Source organism: Sprattus sprattus (assembly GCF_963457725.1).
Source record: "Sprattus sprattus genome assembly, chromosome: 2".
Lineage (NCBI taxonomy): Eukaryota > Metazoa > Chordata > Actinopteri > Clupeiformes > Clupeidae > Sprattus > Sprattus sprattus.
Genome location: NC_137921.1, coordinates 60,351,299 through 60,371,451, shown reverse-complemented (window position 1 = coordinate 60,371,451; position 20,153 = coordinate 60,351,299). Strand labels below are relative to the sequence as shown.

The following is a 20,153-nucleotide window of genomic DNA, read 5'->3' as shown; positions in this document are numbered from 1 at the left end:
ATCTAGCTTACATGGCTTGCATCTGTTCTTAATATAGCCCCTCCATCAGCATTTTCTCGTCTTTCCTTGACACCGCACATGGTTACAGTCATAAATCCTACGCAAGCGTAAGAGTAGTTAGCACTAGCTACAGAGGCTCCTGGGAAAACCGCATCTGCCATTGCAGCATGAACAAGTGAGGCTTGCGTGTCTTCAAAGAAGAGAGGCAGGTTTAAATCAAATTAACGAGCAAATTGCCTGAAATAATTTCCGCAGTGCTGTACGAGGTGCATTAGGCTATAGCCTATTTTCAAATGGACTAACTGACTGGACATCGGAGCCACGTGTCACATGTGCTTCTCAGGACAAAACGGGGCATCAGCAAGCTGGATCTGGAGGAGGATGCTGCGGCAAGTGATACACAGAGGGCTCAAAGCTTCTTTCTATTGGCTTGGGTTATTTGTTAGCAGACACCCTGTATTTTTCCTCACCGTCCCCGCAGTGTTGACTATCATATTCGGATCCACTGTCCTGAGCAGATTCAAGCCAGAAAAAGACCTCGAGATCCTGGTTGCTCCGACGCACAGCCTGGCTAAAATAGAACGGAGTCTTGCCAACAGTCTTTTCCCGATCGACCAGTCTAAAAACAAGCTATATTCAGACCTACACACTCCCGGCAGATATGGCAGGATTATCCTGCACTCAAAATCTAGCGGAAATGTACTGGAATTGGCTGACCAGATCCTTCAAGTTCACAAGGAAGTGTTGGATTTGCGGGTTAATTATAAGGGTTTTAACTATTCTTTCGCTCATCTTTGTGTCATGAGCCATCGGGACAAGAGATGTCTTTTGGATGATGTTATTGCAATACTCGAAGATATCCGATTCGCTATTCTATCAAATAGCACATTGTCTAAGGTGTCATTAAGTTATCCAAACACAACATTAAAGGTAAGACATGCTAATTATCCACGGCTACATATTCATAAAACACCCGGTCTGGGTTAGGTTACTGGGGCGCAGCATTTGACAGATTCCGGAATTTTAACGCTGTATGAATGAATGAATGGTGTTGAGGAAACATCCCTAGCCTTCTTTTGAGCCAAACTAAACTGACTGTGGTCATGGGCCATAAAATGTGTAGCCTGCGAGAGCTGACTATTTGGGCTGATGAATAGATAAGGCTACTCGAGTTGTTAATTAACTGTATCGCCTGTTCTTCAGTTCAGGCGGAAGAAAGCTTGCTTCATTGATATGCGCCCCTCACACAGAAATTGTTAATTATCCAGGTCATGGCTTCAGTAGACCACCAAGGCGCATACAGAGGTGTACAGTGGGCTATGCTGTCAGATGTAGAGTGCGCGATCTATATCTGACTGTATTTTGGCGACATAGGCTGTTTTTTGTAGGCCTAGCCTGTATCCGAATATGTCAAGACGTGACAAAAACGCAGGTTTACTGAATAAAGAAATGATAGTCTAGCTGGAGTGGTGCAACCAAACAGGCTACAAAGGCAGCAGCAATGGTGTTGTTGATAGTTAATCATAGGCCATTATTAAAAACAGCATCACTATTTGTGTCTACCCTCACCATCAATTCGTTCCATTTAAGAAGAGAGACACTGACGTCGTTCGCACTGATGTTGCATTAGCCTATTTTGTTGTGTGTCAGCTCACCTTGTCTTTATTTGAGCTCCTAGTCCTCTACAACCATTAAAGTGTTTCGCAATAATATCCCTTTCTGACTTTAAATTAACAAAGTAATTTATATTCCTTCACACCCTTCCCCCAGTTTGTTGAAGTCGACATGCATAAATTCCGTTTTTGAGTCCCATCACTTAGGCTACAGGCTATATACAGGTATATATTTTCATAGCCTCATATAAATAACCTTTTCAGGTCGTTAGCATTTAAAACTACTTTGGCCCATCCAGTAGCATTTGCAATGTTAATGTGGGAATATGAAATTATTTTTGTAAAGATGATTTTTAGTCACACTAAATATTCATGCCTTCACGTGACTCAATCTACATTATGCAAACAGCTGTCTTGGTTTTGTAAGTTTTACCACAACCTAGTTTTAGCTACCAACACAGAGCAGTGGACACTATACAACCTACTGCAGGCAAACAATCAAAGTCATTGTCAGGTCATTTGTAGGCCTATTATTAATTTGATGCTAATGATAAACTTGCAGGTCACAATTCAGTAGGAGTGATTTGAAAAATGTTCAAGATCAGGTATTCTAAGATACTAAATAGCGTCTTAGTGTTGAAAATGAATCAGCTAATAATAATATGTAAAAATATTATGTGTTATAAATGCTGTCACCAAATTGTTTGTGGTACGTGTTTTTTTTAAATTTTATTTTGAATTGCCCACCAGTGGTAACCACAAAAACAAATATCACAAATTTACTTGAATGATAACATTTAATTTAGTTCACTGTTTGTATTCCAGGATGGTCGGGTGTCTTTCATTGGACATCAGCTTGGTGGTGTGTCAATTTCCAACAGCCGTGACCAGCAGGTGAAGTTTGCCAGAGCTGTACAGATAACTTACTACCTCCGCAACAATGGGCCACCAGTGCAGGATGTTATAGCTGAAAGGTGGGAAAATGAATTCTGCAAACTCATCCACCGGTTGTCCACTATGAGTGAGGATCTGCATATCCAATCACTCACATCCTATAGCCTTTTGAGGGATTTCCAAAAAACAGGAGTGGTTGCTAAGAGTGAGGTACTGGTCAGCCTTGTCCTGGTGCTTTTGGCAGCCACCGTCTCCAGCTCCATGAGAGACTGTCTGAGAGGAAAACCCTTCCTTGGTCTGCTTGGAGTCTTGACTATTTGCATTGCCAATGTGACTGCAACAGGAATCTTTTTCATTTCTGATGGAAAGTTTAACTCTACACTAATCGGGATCCCATTCTTTGCCATGGGTAAGTGTCTCCAAATAATATACTTCCAATTGCACAGGGTTATGATGTTTGACACTCATCGAAGAGGATGAGTCATGTAAAATGCTGTTAATCACGTTTTCCTAATCATGTCACTGCTATTTGGTAGCCAAATGATTGGATCACTTCTATAAATCTGAGTATGGCTTAGACATCACATCATAATCGTAAGTCACAAGGTGTGTTTACCATCTTCAGTACACTAGGTGGCAAATGCATCATTGTAATGACCAGTGGCGGCTTGTCACTTTTGAAACTGAGGAAGCCCCAACGTGAGTTTGGAAGGGGGCTGGGGTGGTATTTAGTTTATGATGGAGAGGGTTGACCACGGACTTGCAGTGGTGGTGTAAGCAGGGCCGGCGTGCATGAAAAGTGTTACAATAGACCACTCCCCCATCCCAATTAAAGTAAAAATACTGAACTTGACAGCAAGCTAGGAATATTCAAAACCTTGCTTTCTTGACTCTCATTCAAAATACAGTTGTATGTGAAACCCTATCACATTAGTAGCTGATGCTTTGATATTAATCACTTCCAAATTAGTAGATGTTAAAATAATGAGTTGTTGACAATCACTTTTTGATAGATAACCACTCAAAGTTAAGAATAGCCTTCTGTAGTGGCCAGCCAGCTAGCTAATGTAGTAGCTCCTGTACATGATCAAGACCACATGTTGACTTAAATGGTAGAGAGTAACAGCAATGTCTCCCCTTGCTCTGGTGATGCTTCAGCATGTCTGTCTTGTGTTAGAAACATACAGTAACCATGTGCTCCATTGCCCGTATAATGTCATCTTTTCTTCATACTTCCTTTTTGTTTATGAGTGCCACATTTGTGAGTTGACATTTTGTAAATAAGGCGCTGTGGATGAATTAACATACAGCCACCCTTAATACAGTACCCTTTTGCATTATAGGTGGACATGTGTTGGCTACATACTGTCAGTGTTGGGGAAACTACTTTGAAAGCATAGATTTGCAAGTTACCTATTACTTCACACTGGAAGAAGTTAAACTACAGCAAAGCTACCCTTAGGAGAATTCACTGTTCACAGCTGGCCTTGGCAAGCATGGCGCCTGCTGACCATGGCGCACGAATTTCACTGAAATGCTGGATGGTTGTGAGGAGTTGTCAAGCATAGCAGAGTGCGGAGAGAAAAATCTAAATTGAGAAATCTTGCTGCACAGTGGGGACACCAACAGAATAATATGTATTAGATTGTAATAAGTGTGAGGGAGTGAAACTAGATGGGGACATTTTAATAGGAGGGTGTTATAGATATTCAGGCAAGCAGGAAGAATCTGAAATAAATGGTGGTGACAACCATGGAGGTATTATATGGAGAGAAGGAGGAAGTAACACCCCTATTCATTTCACTGGGCGATGCTTTGCTAGGTACTTCAGCCCAGAAAGTACCTAATTGACAGACATCTTTAAACATGTTGTCCCATGGGTGTCACTTCTGGCATAATTTCTATGAAAAGCCAATTATGTGCCACATTAAAAATGGACAAAACAGTATGTTGTGTGTGCAGACTGGTGAATGTTTCTGGCTTTAAAGCTGCTAGTTCAGTGTGTAGGGCATGAGCCTCCTCACAGGTGCATGTTGACCACATTGTTTGATTTTAGTCAAGTGATTAAGGAGACTGCCTGCTGAGAGTTGTGTCCAGGCCTTTTAGCCCATACTATAAAATTATCCTATATGGAAACAATAAAAAACAAAATCATTAAATAATGTTGGTTGTGAAGAAATTTAGTTTTAGCATATCTCTGGAAGTTAAACATCATCCTACATTAGCGCCTATAACTAGAATTAGTGTTGTTTTCTGTACAATATAAAGTCTTGATTTTGAACGTGTGAAATTAAAAATGTTGTAACTACTGCATGCAATGGCTTAATTTAATTGAATGACGTGCTGCCATCCTTACACATTAGGCGTACAAAACATCATATACTTTAAGTAGACTATTTATTAGTTGTATGTGTGTGTGTATATATATTTATAGAGACAGAGAGAGAGAGAGAGAGAGAGAGAGAGAGAATTATGTTTACATACATGTATGTAGAAATTATGCCAGAAGTGAGCCCCCAAGGTCCCACATTTTTTAAAGATGCCAGCAGTCAATTTGGATGCTAACTGGCTGAAGCTAACCCTCCCAACCCTGACCCCCTTGTGACCCCCTGGTGACAACATAAAAACTGAGGACTTAGTATAAAACATGGGGTGAACCCGTGTATGTCAAACGATCTAAAAAGGTGCCACTGTCCATGTTGCATACTTTGTATAATACATCACATGTGTTGCGGTCAGAATGCATGTTTGGCACCCTGTACAACCCACCCGGGTTCAAGTCTGGGTGGTGGTGACTACGCTCTCCCTTCGCTACACATGCATACAGAATTTAGCCTGCGTTACGTTATCATGGTCGAGAATCTAAAGTCTTGTGAAATTATGTAATTAATATTGTATGTGGAACGTACGTTTTGACATGTGTTACATTTTGACACTCTCCTCCTAAAAAGTTGATCTGGTTTCATAGACGTTATGTCAAGATGTTACAGTTGAAACACCCAAGCAATTAATTTATATGTCTCACAACGCAAATAGGAAATTCAATTCAATTCAATTTTATTTATATAGCGCCAATACAATTGTCTCTAGGCGCTTTACAGAGCCCAGAGCCTAAACCCCCTTAGTGCAAGCACAATGGCAATAGGGGCAAGAAAAAAATCCCTGTTAGTCAGGAAGAAACCTTAAGCAGAACCAGGGCACATAAGGGGGGACCCATCTGCTTGAGGTCGGCCGGGTGGAGATAGGAAGGGGGGAAGGGGAAGGGTTGTGTAGCAGAAGAGGAAGGGAAACAACAAGGGTTGTACACAGCCAGCATTTAGTAGATGTACGTAATATACAGTAGACATCCGGTGGTAAATACATGATACAGGCAAGACCATTATAGTGGGTATACACTGTGCTTATAGGATTACTGTTACAGGGGTAACGGATGTAGGGACAGAGAAACATTTCAGTGGTGGCAATAATGTATATTGTATATAAATGCTAGCATAGGGTATGGGGTAGAGTAAGTGTACAACAGTGCGTTGGCGGTGGGTGCAATTGGCCAAGGGTTTCTACAGGTAAACCAGGTGGAGAGACTACAGCAGCATCTCATGGCGAATCTAAATTAGGAGGGAAAGAAAAAGAACAGAATGAGTGGGTAGCGTTTGGCTGTCCATATGCGTAGATGAGGAGTAGTTGGGGTGAGGAGCAATGAATCCATTTCCATCAGCAATTGGAACATTCTTTAAGGGATAGAGAACATTTCTGTAAGTAGACATCAATCTCAGAAACAGATAATGAGATAACTTTGGGTAGTAGATTTAACAGTTGGCAATATGGCTATTTTATCAGTATTATTATAGCCATTAGCAATGTGATTTGAAAGGTGAGGGAGAGAGAGAGAGAGAGGCTGCCTGGCTAGGTGTTTGGGAATATTATTTAGTATTTAGTTAGGTTTGGTAGGCTACATGCAGAGATTTTAATCATAAGCTTTGTAAGGGTGTACAACAGTGCCCAATTGGCTGGTGACAGTTGCAAGACACGCCGTATCAAATCAAATCAAGCTTTATTTGTACGGTGCATGTAATACCAGGAAGTAACACAATGCCCCTTACACTACGTTGCCTTTCCTAACAGTTCGGTGAACTGTTCTACCTTGTATTTACCTTCCCGTTGACTTGGTGTTATCCACCAAGTGGCCCATGGAAAAGCATCACAGGAGTGAGAGACAAGAGGCGCACCACCAGAATGGGCAGGGCAAAAATCTGTTATAAATCTGTTATAAATTCATCATGCATTGCTTGATACAGCTAAAACTTCCCTGGTAATGGGTTATGGTGTCTATGATGAATCCACATGCCCAAAGTCACTCTGGTGCAGCGCCACCATCTGACAGCATTTTTCAATTTCAGACTTTGTGTACAGTCACAGGTGTCCATGTTTCATATTGGAAAGGAATTATTTTAGATCCATTCATCGAGATGAAAGTGTGAAGGGACTTTTATTTTGATTTTGTGAAGATGTGGAAAAGCAGAGAAAAAGAGAGACAGATTTTTTTCCCTGCCCGTTTCCTGGCTCTGGTGGTGTACAGGTCCTGGATGGTGGGCAGGTCGGCACCAATGATCATTTGCGGACCTGACTGTCCGTTGTAGTCTGTTCCTGTCCAGTTTAGTGGCCGATCCAAACCAGACAGTGATCGATGTGCAGAGAACAGACTCAATGACTGCAGTGTAAAACTTGATCAGCAGCTCCTGAGGCAGGTTGTACTTCCTGAGCTGGCGCTGGAAGAATCAGAATTTAGTGTTCAGAGTAACTGTTGCTTTTATTTGGACTTCTTTTATTATAATTTATACTTCTCCTTTTCACGGAGACGGACACATGGGAACGCCTTCTCGGAGGTGGAACGCCCTCTCTGAGCCCTCGTAGAGCTCGACGTGCACCTCCTGATTTTCCTGACTATCAGTCCGAATTTCGGATAGCCTACGGATACCCCTTGGCTGTGATCAGTGGCGGCTGGTGAATTTTTTTTGAGGGGGGGCGCAGTTGGGCGGTGCGGTTAACAGGCTTTGTGTAGAATATTTGCAGTGATGGGCAAGCTTCTTGATATTTGTAGTGAGCTAAGCTATCAGCTACTCTACAATACATTCAGCTTCACTACACAGAAGCTACCATACATAAAGAAGTAGCAAGCTAAGTTACAAAAACCTGTCAAAAGTAGTTTGATACATTAGTAGCTACTTTCAGTTAAACAAACTGCATGCCAAGTCAATGCAATTTTAGTGATCAACACAACTGTCAGTCAGATAAAAACGCTAAATGAAATTAAATCACCTGAATGTGTGTTCGTATGTTTGTGTTGTGTTGACAGGAACTTTTTCTTTGGATTATAAAGGCTTTTGAAAACAAATTTAGTTTCACTCGTCTCGTCTTGACGTTCTTTTGAAGGTATGGCTGTGGACTCAGATGAAAACGAATTAATGCAGAAGACCTCCGCCTCCCTTCATCTTTCTTCTATTTCGTGCATTTGTACTTTATTTTTTATTTTATTTTAACTTTCATCATCTCTAGCTGTATCTGAATATCCACAGCATTCTAGTTATCCGGTTGTCTAGATGCATGCAAACTACCCATTTAAAATTAATTCATTCTAAATGCATGAGCAGCGTCTGTTGTACTGAAATTACCATACCTAGCTTTTCACCTTGACTAAAGTGACGTCCTGCTTAATTTGTCTGTTTGATGGATACAGGGAATGTATGAACATTACAAAGGTCCAGGATACATTAGCTTTCGAGGACACTACTGAGCAACTTGATCAATAAAAGAGCTTAGCTACTGAAAAGTTACTTGGTTTTGTAAATAGCAACGTTACTGCCAAGCTACTGTCAAATGTAGTTAAGCTAGTAGCGTCGCTACAAGCATTACTCACTGAACAGCCCGCTAACCAGCTCCGGTCGAGGTACGTCTTCCCGTGGTCAGTGCTTAAATCCATACATTCTGGTCCCATGTCTTTTAGTCTCTTCTTATCAACATCTGACCGTCGATTAAAAGGCGTTCCACGAATAGATACTACGGAGTTTTCAGTCACTATACTCTCATATTCAAATCCTCTGCTAGCTATGGTGCTCCGGTAGATATGTGATATTTAAATGAGATGTGAGGGAATAACAAAAGGTCTTTGATTTGACAAAGTCCAGTCACGATCATATAAGAAACCCTGTCATTGGCTAGGGGCACAAGTGAAGTGCGCCCATGGCTCGAACTGTCATCCGCCAATGAGAAGCTGTCCTTGCTCAAATGTTCCTGCCCCTTTTTTTGGCTTCCATAGACTTCCACTTGGCCGGCGCCCACAGGGAGGTGTGGCTTCTCTCTCAGTGATAACGAATGGCAATATATTATATTTGGTCACATTTAAGTGGTTTTTGACAGGGGCTTACGGTCTCCGGCACACATTTAACGCTTTAAAACAGTACATTTCTTATTAAATTATTTGATATATAATGTTTTTTGACATGTCATTTTTTTTTTTTTTTTCATCTCAAAATTGTAGGGTGGGCGGCGCCCCAGCGCCCTGTATTGACCCACCGCCACTGGCTGTGATTGGTCCACTAACGCCATAATTTCCAGAATCTCACATTTCCTGTTTCATTCCCTATCTGTTCCTATTACGTTAAAGAGTGTGGATCAGCCGCATTTGTCTGTCCGAGCCCGACCCGCATCCAACAGCGTAGTGCCCGAGCCCGGCACGAGCCCAACAGCAATTCAAATATTTTGGCCAAACTCCAACCGAGCCCCACTGAGCCTATGTCTGAACTGTTCATACTACTGACACATTTACGTACGTTTTTGATGAATAGCCTGCCTTTATTAAACTCGAGCATCAACAGATAAATGCACAGATTAATTAGAATTAGATGATTAGAAGATTTTTAGGTGAAGCTCTGAGTGAAACCTCTGTCCCTCTCCCTCGATGCGCATCACTGTACAAGATTAAACCTGAATTCTGTTTTGGTCATACAAAAATTACCATCAATGTTGAACGGGTACTAATTTCCAAATAGAGCACTCACTATCATCCCTATTGTCACGGATCGAACAGACTCCGAGATGGAATTCGGGTTAACAAGGTTTATTTACAGATGAAGACAGCCAGGGACACACAGAACAGACCACAGGATGCAGACACGTAGATGCTGGGCATACAGGCTCAACCCGAGGAGGGGCGCAGGCTTGTGGCTCTGCTGATAACTAAGAAAGCTTGTGATCAAGCACGCAGAAAAGAACTCTGAGAGGCAACCTCTATGCAAACAAAACTATAAACCATAAGCGCCGTTGCGGCAAACAAAACACGAGTCACACTCGGTAAGAGAACAACTAAACTTAAACACTGAGGGCATACAAAACAGAAACAAAGGCGAATGTCAAAACCAATACGAACTATGATGGGGATAGCGATATTTTAGGCTGAGAGTCAGGCTGTGGGAATTCTGCGGTTTGTGTATCCGTGGAAGTGCGTGACACCAAACAATAACCAACACCGAGTGCACAGAGTGTGGGGTATATAAAGTGCTGTGACAGGTGTGGGTGGTTACTAATTATCTGAGTGCAAACGGGGTGCAGGTGATCGCAGATGTAGGTGTGAAATGACAAGTCCTTACCTGACTGTGAACGTGGTGCAAGTGCTTAAGGACGCAGGTGTGCATGATTAATACTAACGTGACTATGAACACGGTGCAGGTGAGTGAGGCTAGAGAGTAAGACAGGTGTTTGTGTGATTGTCGGAGTGCAGCTGGTGAATGTGCATGTTTGGAGAGAGTTTGTGAGCTAAAGGGGGCGTGCCCGGAGCAGAGCTTAATTTATCCATGAGACTCTTCTCATGTCTCATGTACTCACAGAATCCCATTAGACTGCTGTGCAAGTGAGAGCCTGCCATGTTCGCACTTTGTGGCTTACTATGTCTGTGTAGGCTGCTACGTTTTAGGCTACTATAGTCAACAAAGTTTCAATATTCAGCATCACAGAACAACTTATCTCGAGGCAAATCAGACCTGTTTACGAAATGCTTCGCAAATGTAACAATATGCTTTCAGGTGTTGTCTTCCGTGTGTATGTGCGGCGGTGGGGATGGCTCACAGATTTTCACGGATTTCAACCAGTGACCCCACTGGCATAAATCATGTTAACTTGACAGGTATGCAGGACCTGCACACTCACTTGCAACTCTGTTGCTCTTCCTCTAGATTATCTGCCTCTTGCACCACTAGGACCGGCACTCTTTTCTCCTTCTCCTCCTCTCTCTAGCTCATCCTCTCCGCCCTCTGCCTCTCGTGTCAGCGGCACCTGATCAGCCCTCACTGGCTTCAATTGACACTGGTGAGGGCACTTCATAGCCGAGATCTACATCGGCCTGCAACAAGGAGGAACAGTATACTACTACTCCAAAATAGACGAGAAGGGATTTATACGTTATCTGTTAGATTAAACAATATGTTATCATTATCGGGGTAAGAAGTAACCCCAACTCACAGGGTATAAAACATTCATATGAGCTGGTTTTTGATTTTCAAACAAAAGGAACACTGCAAAGTATACGTATATTTGCTGATCTCCTTATAGAGTAGGACTCCTCGTCGCTTGCCATTGTCAATGTTTGATGTTGAGCTTGTCTTTCACTCCTTTGTGTAGGTTCAATGTCCTCAACCTGGCAACCCTTGTGAGCTTTGAGTCTGGGAAGGAGGGAGGCAACACCCCCATATTTTCCATTTTGGAATGCACTACCATTGCAAACACTGATTGTAAGCACTAGGTGTCCGGACTTATTTCTACCTCAAGGCATTAGGAAGAGAGCCTGGTAAAACAGTCATCTGTTTATAGTCCATTATGAGAATATGGCTTTCCTCACAAGATCGTTAGTTTGAGTCAAGCGAACATTTCGTTCTAATTAGCATATTTAAGTGTAGTTTGTTCATTCCTGTTTTACTTCTGAGCGTCACCCCATTTTTTGTTAGTCTGCCCTGTTTGTGTGTATTGACCTATTTCCCTGGCTGTATAGCTGAATTAACTCTGCTTCCCCGAGAACATCCACCTGAGTCTAAATTTAAGAAAAACTATTGAATTTTTTCCCCCCCTATTGATACCCTGTTCTACATGAATAGTTAACATGCTAATGCCAGTTTAAAAAAGTAGGTTGCTGTTCAGTACTGATCAAGTTTGCAGCCCCAACCATGAACAGGCTTGAACGCCCACAGGGACCTAGGTTCGAATCCGTCCTGCGGTCATTTCCTTATCCCACTCCCCACCTTTTCTCTCCAGCTCATTTCCTGTCAAAACCTTCACTATCCTACCTGATTAAAAGCATAAAGCCCAAAAATAAATCTTATTTTTTTTTTATTGTCAAAGTAAGAGAAAAAGAGAGTTTAACCAAAAGAGAGACAGTCTCGGATTGGCTTTTAGTCGTTGATGAGAGCTAAAAGTTACAAAAGGATGCAAGTCAGATGTCAAGCTGGCCTTCTTACTGTTGGGCTGCCAATAGGTATATTGTTACAATAACTTATTAGCTGTCTTGCTATGTCTTGTCTTGTGTTGCGTTGCTTGTTGTTTGGCTGTGTTCGAAAGTTGTCATCTCTCACTAGTTTTTCATCATCCCTGCCAATGTCAAATATGAAGGAAATGTTGTTTGTTTCGTGGAAATGTGTAGTTTTACCAGATGCCCAAGCCCATCAACCTGTCCTGTTTTAGGCTAGCATCCAAATCAATGAATCTCACGTCAAAAGTTTGATTAGTCTTCGATAATCTCCTGTCCGGTGTATATTAAGCATGTAGTAGCTAACAACGTTTGATTAGATTACATAAGCTCCACATTCAAACACTTAAAAAACAATGTATATGGGCTGAGAACGTGAAATTAGTCATTCTTTTTATTTGAATTTGTTTGGTTATGTTAGCGTTCATCTCGATAAATAAAACAATGCCATATTTGCGTAAAATCCTGTGATACAACTCTACCTTGTCAGTCTACATGCTTCTGCCGTTGTCATTGCTGGTTCCATAACCTTCAGGTTGTCAACAAATACACGTGCACACTGTCCATTAGGGAGTCTTAAAACACGATTTATATTTTACAACAGTGGTTTAAAAGTAGGCTACACTTTAGGAGGGCTTTAATACATGATGGTAACTAGATCATAATACAATTGTCTTGACATGCTGACAAATTCACACCACACTTGTGTCTATGTGAGGCAGTGTAACACAGTATGTTGGTACATTATTATTTGGTATTTATTTCTGATGTTATCTGTTGACATGGGCTTCCTGGTATTACAAATACAAATACTTACCAACTAAATATCCCTACGAATGTCTATGCAAAGAATCATCATGCTACCTTTTACAAACCTTTGACAAATGTAGAGGTTCTTGATCTGAAACCCGCTTGACTAATATTTGTCTTTCTTCTTTTTGCAGGGCATGGAACTAAGGGAATATTTGAACTCCTGGCTGGCTGGAGAAGAACCAGAGAGAATCTGCCATTCAAGGAGAGAGTTGCTGATGCCTTTGCTGATGTAATGGTGTGCTATACCATGACTAGTTCTCTCTACATCATCACGTTTGGAATGGGTGCCAGTCCTTTCACCAATATTGAGTCTGTGAAGATCTTCTGCCAGAGTATGTGTGTGGCCATTTTGGTGAACTACTTCTACGTGTTCTCCTTTTTTGGTTCTTGCTTAGTATTTGCAGGACAATTGGAGCAGAACCGATACCACAGTGTGTTTTGCTGCAAGATTCCATCAATAGAGTACCTGGACCGGCAGCCTGCATGGTTCAAGACCATGATGAGTGATGGACACGACCACGTCACACACCACGACACTGTCCCCTATCAGAACCATTTCATTCAGCACTTTCTACGAGAGCACTACACGGAGTGGATAACTAATACTTATGTAAAACCATTTGTAGTCATCCTCTACCTAATTTATGCCTCCTTTTCTTTTATGGGATGTTTACAAATCAGTGATGGATCTAACATTGTAAACCTTCTCGCCAGTGATTCACCTAGTGTGTCATACGCCCTTACACAGCAGAAGTATTTCAGCAATTACAGCCCTGTGATAGGATTCTACATTTATGAGCCCATAGAATACTGGAACTCTTCTGTTCAAGACCACCTCAAAACCCTTGGCTATGGATTCAATACAATTTCATGGATTGACAATTACTTTCATTATTTGAGGGTGGTGAATGTGAGTGCATCAACCAAAAGTGATTTCATAAACATCCTTAAAACTTCTTTTCTTAGGAGCCCAGAATATCAGCATTTCACAGACGATATTATTTTCTCTAAAAATGGGGATGAGTATGACATAATTGCCTCCAGAATGTATTTGGTGGCACGGACAACTGAAAAGACACGGGAGGAAGTTGTGGAACTTCTTGAGAGATTGCGCCCACTCTCTCTCATCAACAGCATCAAGTTCATAGTGTTCAACCCCACATTCGTGTTTATGGACCGCTACAGCTCATCCGTCATCGCACCTATCCTAACATCATGTTTCAGTGTTTTAACCATACTCATCCTCACTTTCTTCCTGGTCATTAATCCATTGGGGAATTTTTGGTTGATTTTGACAGTCACTTCTGTGGAGCTGGGAGTGCTTGGTTTAATGACTCTATGGAACGTAGACATGGACAGCATATCTATACTGTGCCTTATTTACACTCTCAACTTTGCCATGGATCACTGTGCACCCCATCTTTACACTTTTGTACTCGCCACTGAGCACACGAGGACTCAGTGCATCAAGATATCACTAGAGGAGCATGGAGCAGCCATTTTGCAAAATGCGTGTTGTTTTGTAATTGGGATGTTTCCCCTGCTGTTTGTGCCTTCAAACCTGACCTATTCACTGTTCAAGTGCTCTCTGCTGACTGCTGGTATTACAGTGCTGCATTGTTTTGTTATCTTGCCTGTGTTTTTGACATTTTTTCCTCCATCAAAAAAAAGGCATAAGAAAAAGAAACGTGCAAAACGAAAAGAGCGAGAGCGGGAAAGAGAGCGGGAAAGGGAAAGGGAAGAGATGGAATGCATCGAAGTCAGGGAGAATCCCGACCATGTGACCAACGTCTGAAGATCCAAAACAGATGAGTGACAGGGGACATGTCCTGTACAACAAGAAGCCCACAGCTCCATAAGCCCATGGTTGCTAGAGCTTCTTGCTCTGTAAGGCAAAGATGGCGCTCAACATGCAAAAACAGCTATGCTGACCGAAGTAAACATTTTCCATTGTGCACTACATTCTCCAGAGCAGTGTATAATGTCTGGACACAATCTAGTTCCTGTTCTGCATAGTGAATGTAACGTAGCTGTGTTGCTGTCCTTTTGGAACCTGTTGAAAAAGCAATATTTAGTTTAGTACTTAATGGTCTTAACTATTCAGTATTCTGTGTGAGGCAGACGCCAAATTAACCATGCATAGGATAGTGCCTCCTCATCCATTAGGGCTGGCAGCTGTAGTATGTAAAGAAAGTGTTGTCAAATTCTAACAATGGCCGGTCTCCAATAATATTGTAATTATAATAGCTGAATGTCCTACCCACTTACTGAACCAATCTCTAAAAAGGAAAGTGTCAATACCATTGGTTACGTTTTCCTTTAACAAGCAGGGACATCATTTAAAGTCATTATCCAGGTTGGATGTAGCCAAAAAGAGAAAGGAAAGAGTGGCCTTGGCTTGTATTTTCTTGATAAATATGATATTAACATTTATGATAGCCACATAAGCAGGGCAATTATATTCTTCCCAAACGGTCTACATCCCATCCGTCTACAGCATCATCTGGTGCTGCTCCAAGAACAGCATGGAGGCCAGCTCAGCTCATCATTGCTAAAGGAGTGGATTGACTTAACTATTGACTTGCTTGACAAACTTTGCCAAAGAGTGAATAAGAGTGAGTGTTGTTAGTCCAGGGTCTTCAATTAGGGTTAAATTATGTGTCCCTAAAGTAAACACATGGTCAGGGCCTCGTTTCCCGATAACGACGTATCTTAACGGCCTACGTGGATTTTGGCGACATCATAGACTCATCATTGCCGTAAGTGCGGCGTCGGGAAACCGTTCTGCAATATCCCTCTTACGACCGATTTCAAGTCCTTTTTAGCGTTCGGGAAACTAGGCCCAGGCCATTATAAGAAGTTTCAGGGTATGTAGTTCAAATGGCAGACAAATGACTGAAGAGGGGGTGTCATTAAATCATCACAATCGATACCTTTTCAAACCTGGAACAATAATTCTGAAACAAATCTTTTCATACCATTCAAATTCAGCCTTCATAAAATGCAAAAACATGGCAAAATTTTTTAGTTACAAAGGGACAGAAATGGACAACATTCTACACACAGGCTAGTTCAGTGGTCCAGATGATATTCATTATAATTCTATTATAATTCCTCTCAAAGGAGCAGCATCCATAGCACTGGTCTCTCAGTGACTATGGAGCGGTGTGTGAGTGTACAATGGAAAATTTGAATAGCCTTTTTGATGGCTTGAATTTGTTGAAAGGCAGGATAGACTGCGGTATGGAAAAGACTCTTATTTAGCTCTGCCCATAAATCTGTACTTCTGTGAAATTAGAACTGTAATTTGGCAAGAGATTCATCCCTACAGTTTTTTCATGTTTATCTCTTTCAGATTTGTTTATTTTATGAGAATAGGGTAGCCCTTGTTACATTGTATTTACAATGTAAAATACATTTTATATTTTAGAATGAATGAAAGTATACATTATTAGTATGTAATAGGTCATTGACACTCTGTACATATATGCACCCTAACCCTATACTGAGAATATGTTAGAACAAGTATCAATGTGTTGCTTCTCAGCATTTCACCACATGACTTGATTGTGTAGTTACAATACCAAGGGCATAGTGATCTAAACTGTGCCTGAAAATAGTTCTGTCAATGTATCACAAGAAGGAGACGGAACATCATCAAGCAATATGTTCTATGTCTAGATTTTTAAACAAGGCATTTAAATCACTGTTCAAACTTCAGACCATTTACTGTATTGTATATGCATTTCAAGTTGTAAAGTTTCCTGCTCTCATTCTAATGGGACAGCAGGCTTGTTATAGGCTGCTGACTGAGAGTAGGACAGACGTTACATCCAAAAGCAGGATTCTGCAATGAATGCATGTTCAGTGTGAAAATAGTTAAAGGAAATGAAAAGTAGCTGCTAATATATGGGGAAATGGAATGATAGTTTATTTCTGTTGAATGAGGTTTTTTGGTGATTGCCATTTCCAGAAATGGAGAAAGGAGGACATGGAAAAGTTATCCAAAAATATGATTCACCCAGTTTATGGTATTATGCTGTAACAGGATTCATCATGTTTATGGCACTATAGCATGATAACTAAATCTAGTGGGAAGTATTTTCAAATAGTGGAATTTTATGAATGAAAGTGAGGCCCAAAATCAGAGATGTTTCAAGAATATTCAAATGTTTAGGATTTTTCAGGCTTAATGATCACAGTAGGTGAAAACTGCCTATTGTAGCTGTAAATAAATCAGAAAAATGTCAAAATATTAATAGCAAAGAGAACTTTTAATATGGGGATCTTTTTTTATCTAGACATTGTAGCAGAGTCTATGAGACACAATTTCATGATGACACTAAATGTATCCTCTCAATTTGTGATGCAATGTCATTTGTGTATACAGCATGACAGTATACGTCTTCGAGAAATAAACTGCAGGGTCAGATATTTCCCAAAATGACTTTATGCATGGCACTAAATTGTCTGTATGCATCTACTGAGGATTTAGTTCTGATTTCGCAAGGTTGCTTACATGGTGTCTGTGCATAACTGGTATATTTTTGTTTGTAATGGCATTATAGTATGAAGAATAATTGTCCATATTATTTTCTATTTGTTTTTAAGGGCAAAAAAAATGAATCCCGTTTGTAGAAAAAGTTGACTAAAAAGGTAATAAAGACCAAAAATAGGTACCAAGAACATAATTAACAAAACGTAGTCAAACAGTGATACAGACCTTTTTTTGTGTGTAGAGCTATGGGGACTTCTTGCAAGAGGCATTATTATTTGCACAGCGTTTCCACTACATCCTAATATTTACACCCTCATGTAAACTACGTACATTATTATTATATTTGAAAGTTATACAAAGATACTAAAACAAGTGATTATACTTCCTTTTCAGTAAATAGTTAACTATTCAATTTGAGCAGCCTGCAATACTGTGATAAATCTTACTGTCAGTTATGATTATAATCAACTGTATAGACACCTTCAATTTAGATGGTTCATTTAAGGGCATGCTCATACTTATGTAGTCACTCCACTTTACCCTCTTCTCAGTGGCAGTGGATGGAGCATTCTAATACAGACACTTATGCAACACACTTAACACATTCATACCCAGACATGTATTAATTTCTGTTTTTCATACTATACAAATTTGCCAAAATGCACAAAACACAAATCAGTACATTTTGGTGACACGATAGTGGTAGCCTCCAATGTGTGGGTTTCATAAAAGGTTATTATTAGGTCAGAGTTGGCTTTATGGCATGTAGAGATGTGTCACTAGAGTTGAAACATGTTCATTAATAGACCCCCCCCCCCCATATACCCAATTGTAATGCACATGGACTGATTAGGAAAACTAAAAAGAATCTGAATTTCTCATGACAATTCCTCTATAGAATATGAGCAGGTTAGACAGATGACATTTGATGGCCATAATGAATCTATGAAATCAGCAATACTCATTTTCCAAACGGCACAGTTATGGCCATAGCCAGTCTTCATACGAGCCTTAGAAGTAGAGATCATTTCCTCGCATTTGTGATGTCATCATGAAATTTGTTTTCAGATTCCATCAAGTTACTCATTTTGTTAGGGCTAGGGTTCCATCCCATTCTAAATCAAGGTCAATCAGGTAACATATTACAAGCAGAATGGAAAGGGTGATCATTATGCAAAAGGGGAGGCAAATGAACACCTCTGTGTTAACGAGAAGAGAAGGGATTCATGCCAGGCCAATATCATACACCAGCATGCTTGTGTTTGCTTCTTCTAGTCTTCCATGTCGCTGTGCAATAATATTATGCAATATCAAATTGTAATGATAAGATCTCAGTGGCATTCTTTACCTCCAGACTTTCAACCACAATCCCTCTATTCCAAATCTGATCTCTGACTTTTTTAGAAGCCACTGTTCTCTGTAATCCATTAGTCAGGTTTGAGCCAACATTAATGTTTTTGCCATTTGAATAGATGGCTTAGCATACATGTTAAAACCCATCAGTAACTTGTGAGTGCACATATTAAGGCGGAACGTCCTGACCATAAGAAACTATGAAGGAGACGGAAACAGTTTGCAGGTCCACTAAAAGCTGAGAAATGCCAAAGCTGTGATTCTGAAGAGAAAAGGAAATAGCTATTATAATGAAAGGTCATGTTCTGCCATTTTAGAAATGTACAACTTTTAGGTAAACCTGGCATAGTTTGGGTGGAGGGTTATGGTCTTCACTACATTTCAAATGGTATGATTCAAAATTGGGCCAGAATATCTACTATCTAATGTAGCACCATAATGATGCAAAGATGTAATAAAGTAATGTACACAGAACACAAACGTTTGCCATGTATTTACTCTGAAGTTTTGTTTGCACTATTGTGCTGTCTCTGTAGATTTGTAATAAAAATTTAAATAAAATAAACAAGAAAAAATACTGATTGAAACATGTCAGGACATTTATGTTTATTTCCTCTGTATTTCATGTTCATATGTTTTGCTATTTCAGTATAACAATATGCGTATTCATATTAGATGATGTTATTTGGAATGAATTCTGGGATTGTTGGTCATATATTTAGTTGCTTGTTCATGGTGGAGTGGAATCATAGCATTTAAGCAACACTGTGAAACCAGTTAATTTAGTTTAACAGGCATGACTTTTCTTTGTTGAAATATGATTTGTTATTAATTCAATTAATTATTCCTTAATATTTTTTTTTAATTTCATACATTTCATTGTGCAATTAAGTAAGAAAAAACAATGTTCATCACTATTTAGTAGCTTCAAATACAGTTAATGTGGATGTTCTTGGTTTGTTCATGGAAGCTCACAAATGATACTTTACATGCAGTCATTGTTTTCAGTACGCCATGAACAGACATTCAGTAATATATTTTTGTATTCCAGGTGTGTCTGATGTTACCTACTGCATTTAATTAATCTAAGTCAAAGGAACCTTAATGTACATCACAATAAAACATGAATAGGTTTTTTGAGGATGAGACCATAATATTTCTTAATGAAGCCAAAACCATTAACAATGTTTATATTTTAATGATGCATTCGAAAATACCTATACCTGATGTTGTATTGTTCTTGAGACCTGTTCTAAAATTGTCATTGACTTGTATGTTGGAGCCAAGCTAGTCTGTTCAGCCAACACATAATGGAATGAACTGCTTCCGTACCGCAACAAAGGGTTTAGAGTCTGTGATGGAGTAGCATATCTACAAAGTCAAAAGGTGAACACAATTGTAAGAAGCGACTGCTCTTAAAACGGATGACATTACATAAATAACAATATCAGGTAAATGTACATAGATTTTCTTG

The 20,153-nt window shown here is 40.2% G+C and overlaps 1 protein-coding gene across 1 annotated transcript; it reads left to right on the top strand.

Moving 5' to 3' along the window:
- Nucleotides 1-330: 330 nt before the first annotated feature.
- On the top strand, nucleotides 331-14,623 carry ptchd4 (patched domain containing 4; the record flags this gene model as incomplete). The annotated part of the gene is made up of 3 exons (XM_080833421.1): nucleotides 331-930; nucleotides 2,439-2,916; nucleotides 12,960-14,623. 3 exons carry the CDS (start codon nucleotides 331-333, stop codon nucleotides 14,621-14,623), a joined length of 2,742 nt encoding a protein of 913 aa, XP_080689547.1.
- Nucleotides 14,624-20,153: the final 5,530 nt, after the last annotated feature.